Source organism: Misgurnus anguillicaudatus, chromosome 8 (assembly GCF_027580225.2).
Source record: "Misgurnus anguillicaudatus chromosome 8, ASM2758022v2, whole genome shotgun sequence".
In the NCBI taxonomy this organism is placed as follows: domain Eukaryota; kingdom Metazoa; phylum Chordata; class Actinopteri; order Cypriniformes; family Cobitidae; genus Misgurnus; species Misgurnus anguillicaudatus.
In genome coordinates this window covers 34,781,966-34,803,261 of record NC_073344.2, presented here as the reverse complement: position 1 = coordinate 34,803,261, position 21,296 = coordinate 34,781,966, and the positions used below count along the sequence as shown (strand labels likewise).

General features: G+C 37.0%; 4 protein-coding genes across 5 annotated transcripts in view; 2 read left to right on the top strand and 2 right to left on the bottom strand.

Moving 5' to 3' along the window:
- slc44a2 (solute carrier family 44 member 2 (CTL2 blood group)) overlaps positions 1 to 1,584 on the bottom strand; it is a 42,220-nt gene extending 40,636 nt beyond the window's left edge. The window contains exon 1 of one of the 2 annotated variants that reach the window (XM_073870770.1): positions 1,370 to 1,584. In XM_073870770.1, coding sequence (XP_073726871.1) covers positions 1,370 to 1,406 — 37 coding nt within the window. In that variant the 5' untranslated portion in view covers positions 1,407 to 1,584. The remainder of the gene's footprint in view (positions 1 to 1,369) is intronic. The other variant, XM_073870772.1, reaches the window with a different exon arrangement.
- Positions 1,585 to 2,986: 1,402 nt separating this feature from the next.
- On the top strand, positions 2,987 to 10,983 carry gcdha (glutaryl-CoA dehydrogenase a). Its single transcript, XM_073870769.1, has 12 exons — positions 2,987 to 3,141; positions 3,742 to 3,857; positions 3,972 to 4,004; positions 4,085 to 4,225; positions 4,321 to 4,383; positions 5,895 to 6,061; positions 6,137 to 6,270; positions 9,442 to 9,658; positions 9,862 to 9,965; positions 10,103 to 10,228; positions 10,350 to 10,510; positions 10,721 to 10,983. The coding sequence occupies exons 2-12, from the start codon at positions 3,755 to 3,757 to the stop codon at positions 10,792 to 10,794; spliced, it is 1,323 nt and encodes a 440-aa protein (XP_073726870.1). The 5' UTR covers positions 2,987 to 3,141; positions 3,742 to 3,754; the 3' UTR covers positions 10,795 to 10,983.
- Positions 10,984 to 11,117: 134 nt separating this feature from the next.
- On the top strand, positions 11,118 to 13,935 carry LOC129449955 (uncharacterized). Its single transcript, XM_055212293.2, has 2 exons — positions 11,118 to 11,973; positions 12,685 to 13,935. The coding sequence occupies exons 1-2, from the start codon at positions 11,745 to 11,747 to the stop codon at positions 13,071 to 13,073; spliced, it is 618 nt and encodes a 205-aa protein (XP_055068268.2). The 5' UTR covers positions 11,118 to 11,744; the 3' UTR covers positions 13,074 to 13,935.
- Positions 13,936 to 17,831: 3,896 nt separating this feature from the next.
- acp5a (acid phosphatase 5a, tartrate resistant) lies at positions 17,832 to 19,989 on the bottom strand. Its single transcript, XM_055214016.2, has 5 exons — positions 19,802 to 19,989; positions 19,529 to 19,728; positions 19,255 to 19,379; positions 18,375 to 18,720; positions 17,832 to 18,296 (listed from the first exon to the last, which is right to left on the bottom strand). The coding sequence occupies exons 1-5, from the start codon at positions 19,887 to 19,889 to the stop codon at positions 18,033 to 18,035; spliced, it is 1,023 nt and encodes a 340-aa protein (XP_055069991.2). The 5' UTR covers positions 19,890 to 19,989; the 3' UTR covers positions 17,832 to 18,032.
- Positions 19,990 to 21,296: the final 1,307 nt, after the last annotated feature.

Sequence of the window (21,296 nt, the reverse complement as noted above, 5' to 3'; positions counted from 1 at the left end):
TTGTAGTTATAAGAGATTTGCCACGATGTAAGATTGCTAGGCAACTGGAGAAAAATGTTTCATTGTCATTCATGCACCAGCCCTATAAGTTACAGTCTTTACACAGACATCATGTTTATGGTCCTCAGAGATTTACTATACTGACCTCTGGTGTGACACTGAATTAAAGACTAGATCATAATGCAAACCACAGGAAGGTGAATAGGAGCTGTTTGACTGTAGCCTTACAGTCTTAAGTATGGTGCGCTGTACTGAAAATCACGTTACAACTTGTTTTAAACTAACACCGAAAATGTGCACAGACGTGAGCGAACTGAGAACAGAACTCCAAAATCCTTCATCCAAAATCTACTTCAAGAATGCATCAAGTTGTCTATAAAGTCAATAAAAAGGATGTCTTGATAGTTATAATCTTTACTTCTTTAGGCAAATTTGCGAAACATTACCAAGTTACTTGTAAGATTTATATTAAGACTGTGGATGTGAAGTAACCATGTTTTTTGCAGACTGATTACTATTTGCATTACAACAGATTATTACACAAATCATGGTTAACGCATGGAAGTACTATAGTAAATTTGTGGGTGCTATGGTTTTACTACAAATAAAAGCTGTGGTTACTAAGGTTAGACCATGGTTAAAATGTGTAAGGTAATGGGTTTAGGTTACTGCTGCTTGTAACCAACTCCATAGTTTGCCTTATAGACACTGATGTAACCATGGTAATGAGGAGTCATTCACTGTTTTACCTCAGGTTACTATGGCCTTATTACAAATACCACAAATTAAAAGGCTATACAGAAAGAGCTACAGAATTTGCTATCTTTGAAGTCTTATCAAATTTTGCATGTAGTAAACTCACTTTTTTTTTTGATTTTTTAAGTAGCCACAAGTAAAAATGCTTATTTCATATAATTAAGTACTTCTGTAATAAAAAAAATGTTAATTGAAGCGTTTTACGGTTAACATTTATTGTAAAATTGCGTTAAAATGGGTGTGTGCTAGTAACGGACTATAAAGGATATTTTACATAACATTTACACACAAAGTATGTTATTCCCAGTGGTTATTGACCTGAGAGTAATTACAGCAGCCATGTGTTACAACATACGCCCATTGTTTTCTTTCGCACACACGCCCTATTGTTTTATCTCACAGACTGGTCAACTGCAAACCTTAAATTCACGCGCATATGTTTATCTGGTCGAGCGCGAGGCGTATCACGTGCAATTCTGCATTACAATTCTTTATCAAAATCCGAGAGACCCACGCCCAACGCATTAACGTTAGTCATTACCATCAGAAGACCATCCCTACCACCACTTTCAGGAGAAGGAGGACCACATCCTTTAAAATATAAACGCCTCACCATATTTGGAATCTGGATTTTTCTCCTCCGGCTCCATGGCAAAATAGATGCGCACTTGTGGCAGTGACTTAAATCTCAAACGGATGTCAAAAGGTTGTTTAAGATTGTAAGGAATTGGCCATCAGTGTAATTCCGCTGCTCGGCTACGGCAGAAGTGTGTATGGCATACAGCCGTACATAACAGTACACGCATGATGATGTATTTCGCTTTTCCTACGGGAGAGCGTGTGGGCTGCGTCCACCAATGATAACGCGGGAAATATGATAGACAGTCGTATCAGCCAATGAAACCTAAACACTCCTTTGATTACATTTACCAATTAATTAATAGCATAAAAACAACATACGTTTAAAAATTGTGTTTACGAACAAACCTAAGTGTAATTGTAAAATGCTACGACTAACCGTTGAATCATATAATACTTTAATTATTAAGTAGTCTCCACTAATGGTAACTCTATTTACACAATGTTTAAATAGAGGATAATTCCATGAGTTTCTATAAGAAATAGTACACATATTGTAAAATAGTATAACATTCTTCTAAAGCAGCCCGTGGAAATTCACAGAAAGAAGTGCCAGAGGAACGTTTAAAACTACTTACCGTATCTGACACTTCTAATTATCATTAATAATGTAATGAACAGTATTACGTTTCTTTTCTTTGTTTGACTTTTACGAGACACACCCAAACCTATCCAACAATTAATGAAAACAATAAAAAAAATTCTGTAACGACAGAAAACAAAGCAAACTGAAGGAACAAATATAAAGGTACAGGGCAAAGACAGCTGGTGGATGTGGATATTTTTATAGCTTAGAAAAGGTATTTTTAAAACATAACATTTAAATCATTCCATTTTTTAAATAAAAATTCAAAAGCATGTAAATACTTTTACAAGCAGGCAACTAAATTAGTGATTTACCTACAATTTGTTAAATATTTGAATTATTATATGAATATAATAAAATGTTACATAGTCACATCGTTTTTTATTATACAAAGTATTTTTTTAATTATTATTTTTATTATTAGACTATTGTAAGTCCAATCTCATAGAGGTTCACTTTTTAATATATGTTTATAAGTAATTATTCACGTGTTATTGATTGTCCTAACGAAATAGAAATATTCATAATAATAACATTCACGACACCGACTGATCCATAGACATTATATACGTATATAATGTCTATGGACTGATCAGCCGGAGTAAATAGGCTTGTTCGACGTCATGCGGCGCCATAAGAATCGACAGCCGGGTGACGTCAAAGTAGCGCGAGAGCGATTCGCGAAATCATACGGAGGAGTCTGCTTTAAAATTGCTCTCGCAGAACTTTGATGTCATCCGGCTGTCGGTTCTTGCGGCGCAGCATGAAGTCGAACAAGCCTGAACACTTAAAATAAGTTTTAAACGCCTCTCATAATCATCCAATCATAGCGCGTGGTACCAGCAACGCCTTCGACATTCCAAAGGGTTGCGGCTGTTGTCTGTAGCCATATTGAGTGTGGCACAGTAAACATTTATATATTAAAAGGCCTTTTTAAATTTTTCTTTCTTTTTTAGTCATATGAACAGTAATATTTGTAATTATTTAGTCTAAAATGACCATTAAATACACCGTATATTTGTAAGAATATGTTAGAATGTTAAAGGCTGCAACTAACATTGCCACACACAACATGGCGGACGCGCCTAGGCCACGCGCAGCAGCTCTTATATAAATAGTGTTACATTTGACAGTGAGATCGCCTGATCGAAGGGGTGAAGGTACGATGTTTCAATGTTTCTTTATATAAGTTTCAGTATTGCTGCATGTCAGGCCACTTAAAAGGTGTAATAATAACCAGGAACACTTTAAACTGTTAAGTCTTATTCATATACGTTATATAGGTTCTGTAAACAAGATTACACACCTATCTATTCATCAGGAAATATGTTTTTAATCTTAAAAGTTTGACATCTTAGACAATTACTCACTTTTTGGTAGAAAATACAACATATAAATGTTGTAATTATTAAAAGGTTGAGAAGATATTTTTGCACTTTTAACATAATTAACATTTCCATGCTAGTTAAACTCACATTCGAGTTTTATTTGCATCATTCCCCACGCATGTAGTTCTTGGACAGGTAATTCAGGTTAGACTTTACTAAAATATTAAAGTGAAAATATGTATGTGTTGTTTTCTGTGCGTTTAATATTAAATATAACGTAATATTTACATTGATATTTACTCCTCAAGGACTGCTTTATTGTACAGTACTGTAGTATGTTTATTCTTGCCACACTGTAATAATAGTCAGTTGTTTTATCAATGTGACAGGTGAGTATGCGTATAGAAATAATTTTTGTTTTATTTCTTTTAGGTTTGGTAAGACAATGGCTTTAAGAAGAGCTTTCTCACGCTTGCTAGTGAACTCACAGAGATGTTGTCTGGTCTCTGCGTCACGGGCACAAGGCACTTCAGCATCAGCAAAACATGGTTTCAATAACTTCACAATTTATTTAAATTAAAAGTAGAAAACTTTTTATGACACATTTATGGTAATTGCTTTCCTGAACTAATATTTTGTTCCCAAAATGTATTATTTCTTAGATGCAGAGGAGCCAAAAAAATCAACAAAAACGCGTAAATATGTTTTTATGTTCTTTGAATTTAACATCACGTACTTTGCTTTTGCTTTGAATATTGATTTTTTTTACTTTTAGCTAAGGTTACTTTTGACTGGCGTGATGCGTTGGATCTGGAGGGCCAGCTCACAGAAGACGAGGTCATGATCAGAGACACTTTCCGCACCTACTGCCAGGAGAAACTCATGCCCCGAATCCTTATGGCTAATAGGAATGAACGTAAGTATATAAGTTCAATGGGCTAGTTATATGTTTAATAACAACAGAAGATTGGCTGATCGATCAGGCATTCATCTTTGGCTCTGGTTTTCCAGATTTCCATCGGGAGATTGTGAACGAGATGGGAGAACTTGGTGTCCTTGGGCCTACCATTCAAGGTACAGTTATAGATTGAGCCCCATTAAGACTGATTAAAAGTTGGTAGCTACATTTTGAAATAGGAGATTCTAACAAAATTTTGGTTTTTTAATTTGTTTTTAAACCTTTTACTGGCAAATTAACACTATTTTGAAATTTTATTATTTAAAAAAAAAAACTTAAATCTCATTACCATAACCATTTGAAACGGTCAATACCATAGCACGTTTTGCTCAAATTAAGAATAGCCATGATGCCCAAGCAAGTTTTTATTAATCATGTATAATTCGACATTAATAAAGTATATTTTAATAAAAAATTGTACATGTAAAGAATTTTTAAACAAGGAAAACTACCTCAATCCATAATGAGCATAAAAAAGTTGTGTGCACAGCGTGACAAGAATAAGCTTTTAACTAGTAAAAAATAAAATGATCTATTAATCTGGTAGCCATTTGAAAGGTGCTGGAAGATGTGTCTTAACTTCCCAGCTGGCACACAACCAACCTTCAATGTTGAAATTTGGTTGAAATGATGTCAGTTGTTAGTTTAATATTGATACAACAGTTAATGCTACATGATTGCAAAAGATTACTAAAATGCGTTAAAATCAACGTTGAAATTAGGTTGAAATAATGTCAATTGTTTGTTCAACGTTGATATAACGCTGAAACCACCGTTAATGCTAAACGAGATATCAATATTGATTCAAAATAAATGCATATTTCAAAGTTAATTTGCCGTTGACACAATGACCATAATTCACTCATGTTGAAAGTGAGACTTTGAAACAAGGCCACAATATCAACGTTGATACAATTTTCAAAATTAAAAAGGTAATTCAACATTGATTTAACCTTGTCCTTGACGTTGATTCAACGGTAAATCATTGTTGAAATTATTAAATTGAGTTAAAATCAACGTTGAAATTAGGTTGAAATAATGTCAGTTGTTTGTTCAACGTTGATATAAATGTAAGGTCCTTTAAAATTTTTAAAAAGGATGAGAACGTCAGTCATAGACATTTCTTTTTCACACTATTTCCTTATTTTATTATACATGAATATTCTGTCAATTTTTTTTGTCATTTGAATATCTAGTAGAACATCCAATGTTTTTTTTCAGAATATTTTAACTTTTTAAATTACAACTTATAATGCACAAAGTGTGGTGCATTACGGTAGTGAGATTTTAAGCAGAAAGAGCAATAAAATATGAAAACGATGTATTTCCAATGTTTAAATTATTATTTGTGCAAGGTACATAACACAATTATGTAAAATTTTTTGTGTTACCCAATTATGTTTTATAATATAAATCTTTACTGCCATGATGTTTCAGTGGTTACACAAGAATGACCCAGTATACAATTTAACTGTTCTTAAAATCGCACTAAATACTTGCTGTTCACTCCAAATTAAAAGGCCTGTATATATTGTGTGTTTTATATACAATACTATGTTAATTTTGTTGTCTATGATATTCTGTGTATTCTTCAGTTTCTGATGTCTGTGGATTCTTTGTGTTGTAGGGTATGGCTGTGCAGGTACCAGTTATGTGGCATACGGTCTGATCGCCAGGGAGGTGGAGAAAGTGGACAGCGGATACCGATCTGTTATGAGTGTTCAGTCCTCATTGGTCATGCATCCAATCAATGCCTATGGAACAGAAGCACAGAAACAGAAGTACCTGCCTAAACTGGGTTAGTTGTGGATTGGTCAAATTGGCATTAAAATGTGTAGGGAATGGTTTAATAATTTGATTTCATTCTGCCTGGCTCGCGGAGAGATTCTAGGTTGTTTTGGACTAACAGAACCAAACCATGGAAGCGACCCTGGGGGCATGGAGACCAAGGCCAAATTCAACCCTTCAAGTGGTACCTATACCATCAGTGGGGCAAAAACGTGGTAAGTGCCACTCAATATTTTGCATGGTTCGGTTTATTCAAGAGTCTTGGCTTGGTTAATCGATATTGTCCTGAAGTACGTCTGACTATTAGAGAGCACTGTACCTTAGTTATAGGACCGAGTATTGCGACCAATTTGGCGATTCAATCAGATTCTTCTGTGTATAATTTTGGTTAAATTCGATCCAGTAATCTATATATACTTTGTAATCTATATATACTTTTTAATTTGGTGTGCTGTCACTTTAACTCTTTCCACGCCATCCACAAATTATCTTGTCATTGGCAGGGAAGCGTTTTCTACTAATAGACAAGTTTTGCAGCAATCCATATTTCCCCTATTATTCATTAGGTAATGCTCTTAACCAATTTATAAAACACTTAAGCAGGGGTAGGCAATGTCCGTCCTGAAGTGCCGACGTCTTGCAGATCTTAGCACCAACCCTGATAAAACCTCACCTACTTGTAGTTTTTAGGTGACTCTTTAGACCTTAATTAGTTGTTCAGGTGTGCTTGATTAAAGCTGGAGCTAAACTCTGCAAGACATCGGCACTCCAGGACTGACATTTGCCCTGTCCCAATATTCACACTAAGCCCTAAGGTCTTCCTCGAAGTGGACACTTGTTGAAAGTGCACTTAGCAGAGTAAGTGCGTAAGGGCCCGAAGCGGTGAAGAGAATTGGGACAGTTTGACACACGTCACTATCTACGTCACTTCTGTCGTGATCTGGGGCTGGATTCACGAAAACATTCTTATGACAAAAAAATTGTAAAGTAGTTTAGATAAATTATAAGAAGTTCGTAACAATGTTTCAAGTGCAATTATCAAACACTTCTTAATATTCTCAAATATTTACATAAGAATATCTTAAATGTTTGTCTTAAGAGTAAAAATGACAAGCTTTGAAATGAATTATTCTATCCTGCTCATGAGGTTATCCATCCATTCATCTTTTTACGACTATGTAATCATTAAAGAGATATATACTACAGCTAATGAAGGCGGTGCAGTGAGTAAATATCATTCCCTAATCTCCCAATCGGTCCATCCTGCGGGTGCTTCCCTCTACGTGCCCGGTTCTATGTCCCACACGTTCGCGTGACAGAGATGGATGCGGAGGGTGGTGAAGTGTGCCCGGGCTTTCGGAGCGTTCGACTCACATGGCGGATCGATTGCTGGTTTGACTCCCGCTCAGAGCGTTTTCCAGCTGTTAGTAATTTCACAATAAATGTACTATTAACTAAAATGTTAGCTAATATTATCACTAATACTTATGTGTTTTGTGGCACAATAACTGAAGTAAGCCATTAAACTCTATTATTTTAGGAGTATGAAATTCCTTATTAAACTTATCTTTGTGAAGTAAACATTTTAAATGTTTTCCCTCTGAGTTTTGCCAGCGTCTGACCATAGCAACCGTTTCGCTCCCTCATTGGTTAGCTGTTGGAAATGTCAGGACACTACAAGGATTCTGGGTAATAGCGGTCTGATGCGCACTTGCGAAAAGGGTGCATTAAGTGCACTTATGATCACCCCTGGAGAGCACCATTAGAGAATCGGGACACCCTACGGTCTTGCACCCGTTAGCGAGAGCGCGCATATGAGGGGCACAAGGGCAGAAGTGCGTATATTGGTACAGGGCCATTGCCTACCCCTGCACTAAAGCATCCACTGATCCACAAACAGTAAAAACTCCATGTATGTTTTGATCTTCGTTCTGAATCTGATCTCTAACAAAAGTCCTGCAATTATCTCCGCTTTTTGCTCAAAATTTAATATATTGAATATATGAGTTCATCAATTTGATATATTGTATGTTTATATATCTAAAGAAGAAATTTTCTGAAAGGCGTTAAACATTTAAAACCATATAAAATGCTGGCGCTGGCTGGCACCTTTTTTTTAACGCTGGCGGGTAAAGAGTTAAGATCTTAATTTAATGCAGAGATCTAATTTACTATAATATAATATACTCTAATATATGAAAAATGCATTTTCTTTCTAAATTGTTTTGAATTTTGAAACGTATTTGTGTAAATATGTCCGTTCAAGTGCAAAGAAATGTGAACCAAGTATTTGCGAAATGTGTGAAGCCTTGAGATGCGGAATGCAGGGCGTGCGCTTTGGACTTCTTAAACAGCGCATGAGCAGCGAAATGAGATCTGTTTTGCATCTGGCAAGGTCTAAAACGCGTACAAATGATAAACTTTTATGACGATGTACTGGCCTGTGCATGCAAGTTCTGTTATCTGTCCCAAGCATCGTTCACACTTGCCCCGGGCCATCGGGAACACCTTACAATCCCCTTAAAGATCGATTTAAATCTGAGACTTTATATTTTTTACCCAGCCCTACTTGGTTGCTTTAAATGGGCATACTAATACAGAATTCTACAATTTTGTGAAGTAGACACGGGTGCAATATGGCAAATGCAGTAACCGTAAACAACAATAACAATGCTGTATATCCAAAATGCAACAATAAAACAAGTATATAATGATTGATAAGCTTTATATGTTACCCCAGCTTTATATGTTGCGCTTCGATTAGATAAAAAAGGGCAATACATACCAGGATAGAACCAGAAGGGGTTAAAAAATAAGAGATTCAGACGTAAAAGTGCAGATTTGCAATGTCAGATATGTTTATCACTTGGAATAACATTCAACAATGAACCAGTCACAATAAATCGATGAACATATATTATGAAAGTAAATGGGGTCAATTTTGATTGAAATGTCAAAATTCATTCTTTACACTAGATGGTCAGAATCCAGTGAAGTTGCACAACATGACTTATGAAGCGTCACAGCTTCGAATGCTTTCTTATGTAAGACATCATCCATATTTAGATTTTGTAACCTCACCTCTACAGGGTATTTGTCTCATGCTGCTTTAGAAGCACACGGAAATCTGTTGACCATCTGTTGACTTAATACATCATCAAGTCTAATTGGAAGTCACAATAGAGGGAAGGATGATGTGAAAATGTAAAAGTCTTATCATATAAACAGATCAAAAGTCAATGGTGTGTCTAGGATGAACGACGTGCACGCAGTGTGATTGTCTTGGATCAGTTCCAGAGAAAGTTTCGCCTCCAAATACAACACTAACCTCAGAACAGCTCTAAGAGATACAAATGAAGACTCAAATAAGCATTTTTTTTAACCAGGATCACCAACTCGCCACATGCTGATATCTGTGTGGTATGGGCGAAATGTGATGATGGCAAAGTGAGGGGCTTTATTCTCGAGCGGGGAATGAAGGGACTGAGCACCCCCAAAATTGAGGGCAAGTTTTCTCTTAGGGCATCATCCACTGGGATGATCCTAATGGATGATGTTGAAGTGCCGGAGGACAACTTGCTACCCAATGTGTCTGGCCTTGCTGTAAGTATATATGTTAATGTTGTTATGGGGATGGATCACTATTACTGTTTTTAATGCTTAAGGTTGGTTACAATCCAGAACCCCTTTGAATATACCATCTTCAGGAAGTGCACCTTAATGAAAATAAACTCTTTATACATTTTAATTGTCCAAACACTTTTTTCAGTATACATTTTAAGGGTCTAAATGTATTACATCAATAGGGTCCCTTTGGCTGCCTGAATAATGCACGATATGGCATCGCATGGGGTGCATTGGGTGCAGCAGAATATTGCTTTCATGCTGCCCGTCAGTATACCTTGGACAGGTGAGCAAACATTGTTAACCATTGTTTGTGTAGCTTAGCTGGTGCCTAGTGCTGGCAATGCCAAACTCATTGCTTTGATACCCAGTGACTGTACGAGCTGCTAAGATATACATGTATGAATGTTTTTAACTACTTAGAATCCAGTTTGGAGTTCCTCTGGCCAGAAACCAACTCATGCAGAAAAAAATGGCCGACATGCTGACCGAGATCACGATTGGACTCCAGTCATGTTTACAACTGGGCAGACTGATTGATCAAAAAAAGTAAGTCATTAGGAAAGTACTTTCCTTGGTTTGCACAAGGCATATTTGCTTAAATGTATTATAGGTGATTTAAGTGGACACTTCCGTAAATTGCTGAATTTCGTACACGTCTCTCTAACAGATACGCACCAGAGATGATCTCCATGCTGAAACGCAACTCCTGCGGTAAGGCCCTGGACATCGCCAGGCAGGCCAGAGACATGCTGGGTGGAAACGGCATATCGGATGAGTATCACATCATACGCCACGTCATGAACCTGGAAGCTGTGAACACATATGAAGGTAAGAGAAGGAAAAGAATGAAAGTAGATGCTTTAGCTGAACGCTTCTATTAAATGCATGCATGTAAATGTGCACATGTGGCCAGCAGAGGTCAGTGTAAGCTTTCTGTGCACAATAAGAATATTGTTGCATATTTGGGGCTGTTTTTTTTTACCCGAGTCCTACTTGGTGGAACTTCAAATCTAATAGTTTTGTCCTTTTGTCCTGCAGGCACTCATGATATCCATGCCTTAATCTTGGGAAGAGCAATCACTGGACTTCAGTCATTCACCGTTGGGAAATAAATCTCTCTCGAAATGAGGCTGAAATGGACTTTTAGACTCTCTCTCTTTGTACTGTAAATACAGCGAGACTTTGTGCTGTAGTTTTTGTACAGCATCCATCCATGTGTCAATATACAGTCTCATGGTTTAAGTAGTCTTTGCACGTTTAGTAAATGGGTCCAAACTGACATCAGCTGTGTTCATGTTACATGTTTTTGGAAAGATTACAGTCTAATCGGATGTCAGGTTTTCACGTAATTCAGCGGTAGGTGGACCCAGTGATGATCATACATGGTAATGATGTTAATAGATGTTTTAAAATAATTTTTGAAACAAGTAGTTTGTCATGTATACACAACATCCTGCTTGCATTTTAGAAATGCAGTTTGACCCACTGGTTATTTTCAGTAATTGCTGAGCTCATGTAAATGATGTATTTATGGAGTTGGCTTGAAAACAAACTGATTTCAGGATACGTGCTTTTATTCCAAATAAAAGTCATGCACTTGGCAAATGGCTTTGAGATCGGAGTTTGTATTTCACCTGAAATGAAAGATTACTGATGAGATTACAGTCATGACGCGTGTTGAATCCACCAATCACCGCGCTGTCCGAGAAAACAAGTCCTCGCGCATCCGACACTTACATCACTGTCTCTCTGTTCATCAAACGGAACATATGCTTTAAAATCTATAAAAAAAAATATTTTTTAGTATTGGTATCTTATTATATATTTTAATTTGTTACAAACGTCTTAAATATTTTACATTTTTTATTTAAAACTTTTTTATGAGTAAATTCCTATGCGTGATGAACTGAGGTAACTTACTGTTACACTATGAAACGCATGGATTTTTCTCGATACGACGCAAGATTAAATAAACTGCGGTTACATTGGATAAACTACTTTTGAGGAACAGAAAACACATTTGGACCACAAAAGCTTCAGGGTGAACATTCACTGGTCGAAAATGAACCCGGTTAATTTCAGTAGGTTTAACAGATCCATCTCTGGAAACGCTGTGTATCAGTTTGCGCTGTACGAGTCGCCGCTGTATAAGGATTATAAACCTCCGGCCAGAGATCTCGTACAGATCCCCAGAACCGCGCTTTACCTCATGATGGCCGGTGTGGTGGTGATCGCCGTCGCTTATGCTATTGTGGGACATTTAATCAAAGACCTCGCTCACGACATCTTGGGTAAATCATCTGAGTTTCTCAACTTCATGAGACCCTGTGCAGACTCAAAGTACCGCGAGGTCGATTTGAAAGCTCAGCTTTCGAGTTGCTCTCGCGGTACTTTGATGTCATACGCCAAAGGGTCTGCGCAGTAATTGTGTGTTTATAAATAAAACATTTAATTAGTTTTCTAGAGTAAAAATCTCGCAAAACCTGCCTAAGAGCATATCTAGGTCCTATTTTATTCAAAGATCAAAAGAAGGAAATGTGAAAAAAATATTTTAAAACAAATTGTTTTAAAACCTTGAGTTTTTGACGTTTTAACTCTCATTACAGCAATGCCAAATAATTTAATTCTCATTACTGTAATAATTTTACTATTAAATATGCTATACTATAATTAATATACCATGTCTATATTAGACTACAAATAATACCATGATTTCGCTTGACCTTAAGCCAATGATCTGTAGGTGTATGCTTAAATGTATGAAATTATTTTTGTAGACAAAAATAAAAATTTGCAGTCATGAGTTTCTTTCATTACAACACTAAAATTGTATTTAACAAAAAATGTTAAAATACATAATTTGTGCTGAATAATGAAGATAAAGCAGCCAATAAGGTGGTAACACCACATTAATGCTAAATTATAATATAATATTTTTGTCTTGATTTACCCGAAACATTTGAACGTTGCGATATTTTCAAACATTTTCTGTGTGTCTATAGATTGGGCTTTAGGTCCAGATGAGGAGAGCATAAAAGCCAGCAGTGAGGCAGGTGAGGACACCTCCACTCACACGCCATCGGGTCTTACACATTCACACCCCAACGCCTTTCACGTGTGGGACCAGGATGATGTTGTTATCCCCCTTCATTCGGAGCACAGTCCCCAGGCCAGCCCTCTTCTCGGTGTCATTCCCTTTATACCACATTTCTTCCCATCACCCACGTCTCACAGCGTTATCAACAGCCCGGCACCCAACCTCGAAACCAAGAGCCCCAACAAGACATCGCAAGAGGCCTACGTCTTTCCCTCTCCTAAAATCACGGGACAACACTGTACTGTCTCTCATGTGTCATTTCCTGATAGGAAAGATGGAAGTGATAAAGTCTGACTCTTTCAACTGTTACTTAAATCGACGTCATATCGCACAGGTTGACCCACCAAAAATGTGACTTTTTTTCTTCTGAGTGACACAAAAGAGAATTTTGGGATTATCTTTATGCAGTATTTTTCCATACAGTGATGACGCATCATAATGAACATGTTTAGGAAAATTAAAACAGGACAAAATAACATCAAATGCACTATATTTTGACAAAATGTTTCACCAGCTCTCTTTGAATATACAAACGCTGGGCCACTTCCTATATAGCATGTGAGAATAAATGGCAAAACCTCATAATAATTTTTTTTTATTTAACCAGGAAAGTCCCGTTGAGGTTAAAAACCTCTTTTTCAAGGGAGTCCTGGCCAAGAGGCAGCAAAAACACAGTCAATTACATTTATACCCATTCTGACCCAACATGACCTCAGTAAGTAGAGAGTCATGTCAGTTCAAGCCTCATTACCTGGGCGTGTTTGCCAGGTAATATAGGGACAGGACGAGAGACCGCATGATCACGGCTGTAGGATTGTGCCAAACCAGGAGCTGTGCTTTCAAGTTCTCCTTATAAAGCCAAAATATCCTCAGAACATCTCTGATCAGCTGGATCATCACAGGACAACCAGTCTGTCTTGCTGGATTTCTTTGAGGAACTAAAAATGGTTCTTCTATGGCATTACTATGAAGAACCTTTACTTTATCGATTTCATTTTCCTCTCATGCATATATTTTTGTGCACTTAAACTTGTGAGATATATTTAGCATGCTTGCATACTTCCCTCTTTATCTGCATGTTGCGCCCCCGTATTGCTTAAGGTCTACTGTATGTGATACTAAGTATTGCCATTATTAGAGGATGAGCTTACTGTAAGTCGACCAGCTGGTCAGGTGCAGGTGCTAAAGTGTTAAGTAAGGATATCATTAGATTAAATGTCTCTTAATGCCCGGTGACTGAGGACACATTTAAATCTGAGGGGGAAGTATAGTATTATTGTACAGTTTAGTTTATATATGTGACCCAGTCTGTGACAACCCAGCTAAAGTAATTTTTTTGTGATTTGCTATTTTCTATCTAAAATCATCCTAATGAACATTCTTATAATATAACCTTGATATCTGCAATATTGACTGAGTAAGGTAATGTCAAACATTGATGTTATTATGAAATCAATGATTCAAAAAAATCAAACAGATGTTTGTCATTACATTATAAGACTTTAGCCTGGATTTCTCAGATAGGCTCACATTTAGTGCTTTTTTATCTGTGGTATATGTTCTAAGTAGTGTAAAAAGGGATAGTTCATCCAAAAAATGCATTTTTGTTGTCAGTTTACTCACCCTCAGGCCTCTAAGGTGACTTTCTCAGGAGAACGGTAAAGATTTTTTGCTGAAAGTTTCACCATTTGTTGAATAAAGTCTGTGCAAAGTGATATCAGAGAATTGTTTCTAAAAACATTGTAAATTTTTACATTTCTGTGTTTAGGGTTATTTTGTCGGGGCTAAAGGGGTGGCTGGATAATGCACTGAAGCCACGCCCTCAACACGATCGCAAGCATCCGTTCAGGTTGTAGCGGAAGTTTTTTTTTTAATTTTACATTTTAAATTAAGAATTTTACAAAAGGACAAGCCCACATAGCGTCACATATTTTCAAATCTCACATACTGTACAAAAAAATTGAAAGGCATCACAAACATATATTAAATTCATTTAAGGTTGTTGCGGAAGTTGATAGCTTTCCCGCGAGTGGGCGTGGTTTCGGCGGCGACAGCGGACACGCCCCCAGCGCTAGTTTTTTCAAGATTTTGAACTTTGGCAAATTGCCATTATTACATAACTCCGTTTATCAGACAGTGTTTTGTTTATATGATCATTATAGTCAAATTATTTATTTATATTATTCAAAATAAAATACATTTTTGCACTATGCTATTATATTCAACATTTCAATCAACCAATCAGATTTCAGAAATAAGTTTATAGTTTGTTTCAAGTTTAAGCTTACAACCAGGATTAGCTGCTTCTGGACTATTCTTTTTTCACTTATGATCTTCCTCTGATTTTAGGGTTCATTTATGGTTTAGGTTTTATTTACAAAAATGTTGTCCTTGTGTCAACACAGTATGTTGCCCTGAACACATCTGTCACTTGACAAAATCAGAGCATTTGGTAATCTTAATCTAGAGAGTGATAAGGATTGTTTTTTAAAATGGAGATATTTATCTACAGTATACTTAAAAAATGCTGGGGGGTTTTCAACACACTGGGTCAAAAATGGAGTCCAACCAACTGTGATGTAATTTAACCTACTGTATGCTGCATTGTTGGGCCAAATATAAACATTTTCTGGGTTAATTTAACCCAATGGCTGGCTTTGTCCCTTTATGACCCAAGGCTGGGTTGAAAATAACCCAGCTCATTATTAGTACAGGACGGAGATGATTACAACACTTACTATAATAAACCGGATCCTGTATAGAACAACTAAACCTATTAGATACCGGTAGTAGTTTACACTGCAGGTGGATAGGACAAATTGACCTGGACACTCTCAACACATAGCCTTAACTACAATATTGACATGCTTAAAATTATTTTGAAAAATAACAGAGTATCAGAAGGCTTTTATAGGGATTTTAAAGTTTCATGAATGTTTAAGACAGATATTTCATTAGAATGAAATATAACATTTAACAATAAGGTTGTATTTGTTAACATTACAACATGCATTAATATGAACTAAGAAAATAGAAATATAGTTTTTTAGTTTTATTTATCAACCTTTGTTAGTGTTAGTTAAGGCCAATAGAATTGTTCATGTTAGCATTAATGTTAAAATTGTTTATTTTAAAAATGTATTGGTAAATGTCGAAATTAACATGAACTAAGAAAATAATGCTGTAGAAGTATTGCTTATTATTAGTTTAAGAATTAACCAATGTTAACAAATACAATCTAAGTGTTACCAAAACAATTTTGGTTATGTTTTTTTTTGACCTGGATATCTTAACTTTGTCGTTCTGTGCCCTATCAATTCTTCAAATAATGGTGAAGCATTAATGAAGTTAAATGGGCAGCGTGTAAGAAATGCTGGATTTGCTAACGGTTAAATCAAGATTTAGAGAATAGATTAGATCACAGACTGAATCGAGGCACAGCATGTGCACAAAGGATTAAGGCCTCATCCAGAATGCCCCAGGATATTTGGTGATATCTGGGATTGGTCCGATTAGATCATGAGGCTTACATTCACAATGCTTTTTTCACGTAAACCAATGTTCCAAATGACACAACATCATGGAAAGTTCTTGATGAAATGTTTAAAGCAAAACACTTTAAGGGAAACACTTCTCCCATCAATAGCGACCAAATATGTACCTATAGAGTAGTATTAAATCCTTCATATATCCACAGAGTCCTTATTTTTATTGGATTTATAAAAGACAGATCAGCTTTACCGTTTTTTTCTGAATAAACCCCACCCCCTGTACCGCGGGCGCAGTGAGTCATGACCAAGCAACACACACAAAACATTATCCCACTATCCCTGGATAACTTATAATTTACTACATGTTCACTTACATTATATGCACTTACATTATTTGATGCAGTATTACTTGCTGCCTTTACTCATGACCTGGTTGGGAACCTCCCCATTCCAACAAAATTCACTGTTAAACATGCACAACTCTGCTTTTACCCCCGATAAACAAACTATATAGTTTCCATAATACTGGTTCTTTGGGAGAATGAACAAGCCTAAATGTCCCTTGCAAACACCACCACCCTTTTTTGGTGACGTTGATCTCGTGTCAGGTCTTGGTGTGTGCGTAGGTTATTCTGGTTGAAATGACCATATAAGGACTTTCACTGTACTTCCTGAACTAAAATTGCTCATAAAAGAAATAAAGCAATATTGTTAGGTATGAATCTTTCACATTCAACAAAAAAAAACCACTTTCAGAAACTTGTACAAACACTGGCAAAGTACATTAAACAAACTGGCGAAGTGCTTGAACAATAGCTGGGTTTCCATCATTCCGATTTAATGCACATTTTGAAGTATCGCATAAGAAATGAGATGGAAACGACAAATTTATAAAAATCCTTTAATTTGCAAAAACATTTTACGCTTGGTGGTTTTTGACTTATGTGAGAGTAAATTCAAATAATAGATTGAAATTCAATTGCCGAATATATTGACGTAGCGAACATTAAATTCATGGGACTGATCGTCTAAATGTATAAGCTGACGTTGTCTTTCCCATATCAATGTTGTGGTAATACCTTTGCTGCTAATGCCTGCATCCAAAATTCTGCATTTTTTTCTGCGCACAGCATTCGGTTTAGCAATTACAAGCTGCACTGCTAGTAAATGTGCAACTTGCCCAATCGTAACTACATGTAGTCCTGTCTCAATTTTCTAAGCACGCCTTGTTTTATTTACTGTTGGTTACAAATACCACTGGCCGTTGCTTAAACAACTTTATGGAAACACACCCAACTTATTTTGAAAAGTCGCTTCACGTTCGTATGGGAACCCCATTAATGTTAATAAGGCCGAACGCATGAAATAGCTTTAAACCCCCCTCCCTTTATCCCTAGCATTAGAAACTTGAATGCCATGTTAACTTTCACCACAGTACTTGCTTAACTTGTGTTGCAAATTTTGTTGCAATCTGAGCCCTTGTAACAGGCATCTTTAAAATTGAATTGCAAAACACTTTAGATTTTATAGGCAGTGAAAGATTCGGACAAGCAAACTTAAAGACATTAACGGAGTTATTTAATAGTTTAAAACAATTAAAGAGTCTCAAAACAAACCCACACATTTATTCAAATGCTAAAAATCAATAAATAGTTAAAGATTAACAATAAATGCATTTTTCAATTAAGATCCTATTAAGCATCACAGCATTACGCTAAAAGACCTGGGTCAATAAAATCCCAATCACATTAAAATCTTCCGATTAATCTTCGTCCTCATCATCTCTAAAAACATCATCGCGCTTCTTAAGAACAGCCTGGTAGAGAGAAGTCCCCCTAGCCTGGATGAACGTAACGGTCATCTGTTTCTTGTCGACCTCCACATGGGCAAAGCCACCCAAGGTGCCCGCATCGCCGTTGAAGAACTTAAGGTAGCCTCGAGGAACCTGGCCGCGGTGCCGCACGTCAGGATCCATGAAGTTGCCAGCTCCACTAACCACATAACCGATCCCAGACTCCTTGAGGTACTGAAACACAATTTTGGAAATTCCAAGTAAATACAAAAAGTCAAAGCCCCACCTCAACAAACTGGAGGAAATTCCTACCTGTAGGTTGTGATCATGGCCACACAGATACGCAGTGGCTTTGTACTTCTTCAGCAGCGGCCTCAACTTCTTCAGCAAGCAGTCGGTCGGTCCGTGCTCAGAGATGGACCACACCGGGTAATGGCCGGCCACCAGAAGATAATCGGCCTTTGATCTCGCCAGGCGTTCCTGAAGCCAGATCAGCTGTCTGTTGGCCTGAACGCCACTTCGAGGAGCTTTGGGCTGCTGATCTAGGAAGTCATCGGAGTTACCGCACAGCAGTATGGTGTCCAACATGAGTATGGTCAGAGTGCTGTCCGTTTTAGGAATGCGGATGTTCATCTCATAGTAGTAGTAGGGAAAATTCCTTAGAGAGAGCAACAATTAGGGACATGTTAAAGGGCACATATGCACCTTTTACAAGGCGTTTGGATGGAAGTGTGCTGGCAGTGTGTAAACAACTCTTCCATGAAAAAAAATCTGTCCCATTTTAAACCAAAGCATCTCATTAGACATGCAGTTTTAATTCTTGTTAACGTGATGTCACACTGATAAAGCCCACCAACAGTCACTGACAAACTGGTTAATTTTATCCAAAAGCTTTTTTTATTTGTTAGCTCATTGTAGCACTAATGCAGCTAAACATACTATGGTCTCAGACTGTATTCACAGGAATCAGATGGATATAGCTAATTTGCATTTAAAAGGTACACGCCTAAACTTGTTTTAATCCAAACAGGGGTACTTTGGACATGCTAAAACTAATGATCTTTTGAACTGAAACTTCACACCCCCAAGACTTGTTACAGCTTGTAAAAATGGGCATAATATGCCCGCTTTAAATTTACGTTATCAGTATAAGGGACTGAACATAATCATGCAGATGCAGAAAGAGACTCACCATCTTTTTGACTTTTGGCTGTACTCAATTTGAGCAAGGACATTTCCTGCATGGTCGTGATTGCCAGCAATGACGTACCATGGAATGTTAAGAGAATCTTGAGTATAGACATTTTCAAAAGTTTCCTTCAAGAAGAGGATAAAGTGCAAAAATTGACGTCTAGCAACAGAGGATAAGGTCTAAAACAATGGTTTCCATATCAAATGCTGCATTTACACAAGATATAGAAGTTGCAGTGTTGGGCAAGTTACTTAAACTAGCTGACAAGACCAACCTGAAACCTGGGGTCATTAACGTCACTGACACCCTTGTAGTAGAAGTTATCACCGAGAGCTAGAACGAAGTCCGAACCCATCTGAGAAGCGGTTTTGGCCATCATACGCGCAGTGGACGTTTCTATAGGGGTGACATAGGGTGGATACGGTAGGCCACCCCAGTCCCCCAAAACTAGAAACTTGATGGAGGACCGGTTACCTGACGAGTAACAGAAGACAGGTTTTTTAAAAACAAAACACGAGGCAAAAAAAAACATGTAGCATCAACTCACCTCCTTTAGGTTCCAGGTCAATGAATGAGGAATGGTAGCAGAGGACCACAGGGAGAACAGTTAACAAAAACAGCATTGGTGACGCCATCTGCACAGAACGACAGGAAACGTTAACAGAAGTGTTAAAAAAATAAAACCACACAATAGCTTGCTTTGATCCACAGTGGTCCTCTCTCTACACCTCATAACCCACTGCAGTGGTTTCTTGACATTTAAACCATTTCTGATCATCACCAAGCCCCGCCCTGATTTTAATCACATCTGTTTTCTGTTACCCAATCATCGAACTGACCAATGCCGTTATAGGAAAGCTGATAAGTCCCGGCCTATCAGACCTTCAGTTGTTGACACTTCATCTTACATCATCAGAAAAAACAGCATTGTAAGAACACTTTGATTGTAAACTGCCATAAAACTCAACAAAAGAAGAAGCATAGTAAGAAAAGTAGCTTTGATTTGAAACCAAAAGGCATGTGTTCAATATAAGGCATCTCTAATTTAATGTTTGGTGTTATGGTTACACAATCATGTGAGTGCAGAACACATCTCCCTTATTTAGACTGTTTTAAACCTAAGTGACCACGATTTCCCCGTGATAGTGAAATAAGGAAGCAGCTGTTTAGTTGGTGTATCAATGCTATAATTCAAACACAGATAAATGGCATGGTTAAATATGCGCTTTCTGAGCAGTTATTAATAAAAAATTAAGAGATTAGAAAAGTACACAATAATTATTAAAAAAAACTTTTTATCAATTTGACATTAAAATTAATTTCAACTTTCTTGACTAGTAAGAAGTTGATTAAACTTAAAAATTTAAGTGCAACAAATAATTTTAAAGTGTGGATAAAATCTGTAACCTATGGATTATTCAGAGCATTAAAATAACTCACAATGTCTGGCCTGGTTCTTGAAGTTTTCTTGTGTAAGCGATCGCACAACTGTTTTCAGTTTCTGCTTATTCGCTATATATTCGACTGCTTCATAGGGCTGAGAATGGGAGTGACTTAGCCATGCAGTCGAATCACATTCCCACTGACTCAGAGACCCCAGACACATGTGACAAGTGCATTTGTTATAAACATCCCCAGCAAGACTCCAACTTTTCCATCCCGTCTCCATACAAATTGTGTGAATCAGCCACAAACTAAATGCTGTTTGGATCAAACAAATACTATTGTGAGTGCTTAAAGGGATGGTCTACCCCAAAATTTAGTCTTTTATCATCTGTATGACTTTCTTCTGCAGAACAAAAAAATTGGACATAACAATATAATATTTTCTGTAAAAGGGTCTTGTATTTGTCAAAAAATCAAGATTTCCTGTTGTCCGAATTAATGTCAACTCTGTTACTGTCAAACTCTGTTACTGTCAAACTCTGTTACCCAGGTAGAGTAACAGTGTTGACAGTATGTAACAAATTTGCAGTCATACATGAACACCACCCCCCACACACATACAAATACATGACAACAATGTCAACACTGTTACGGAG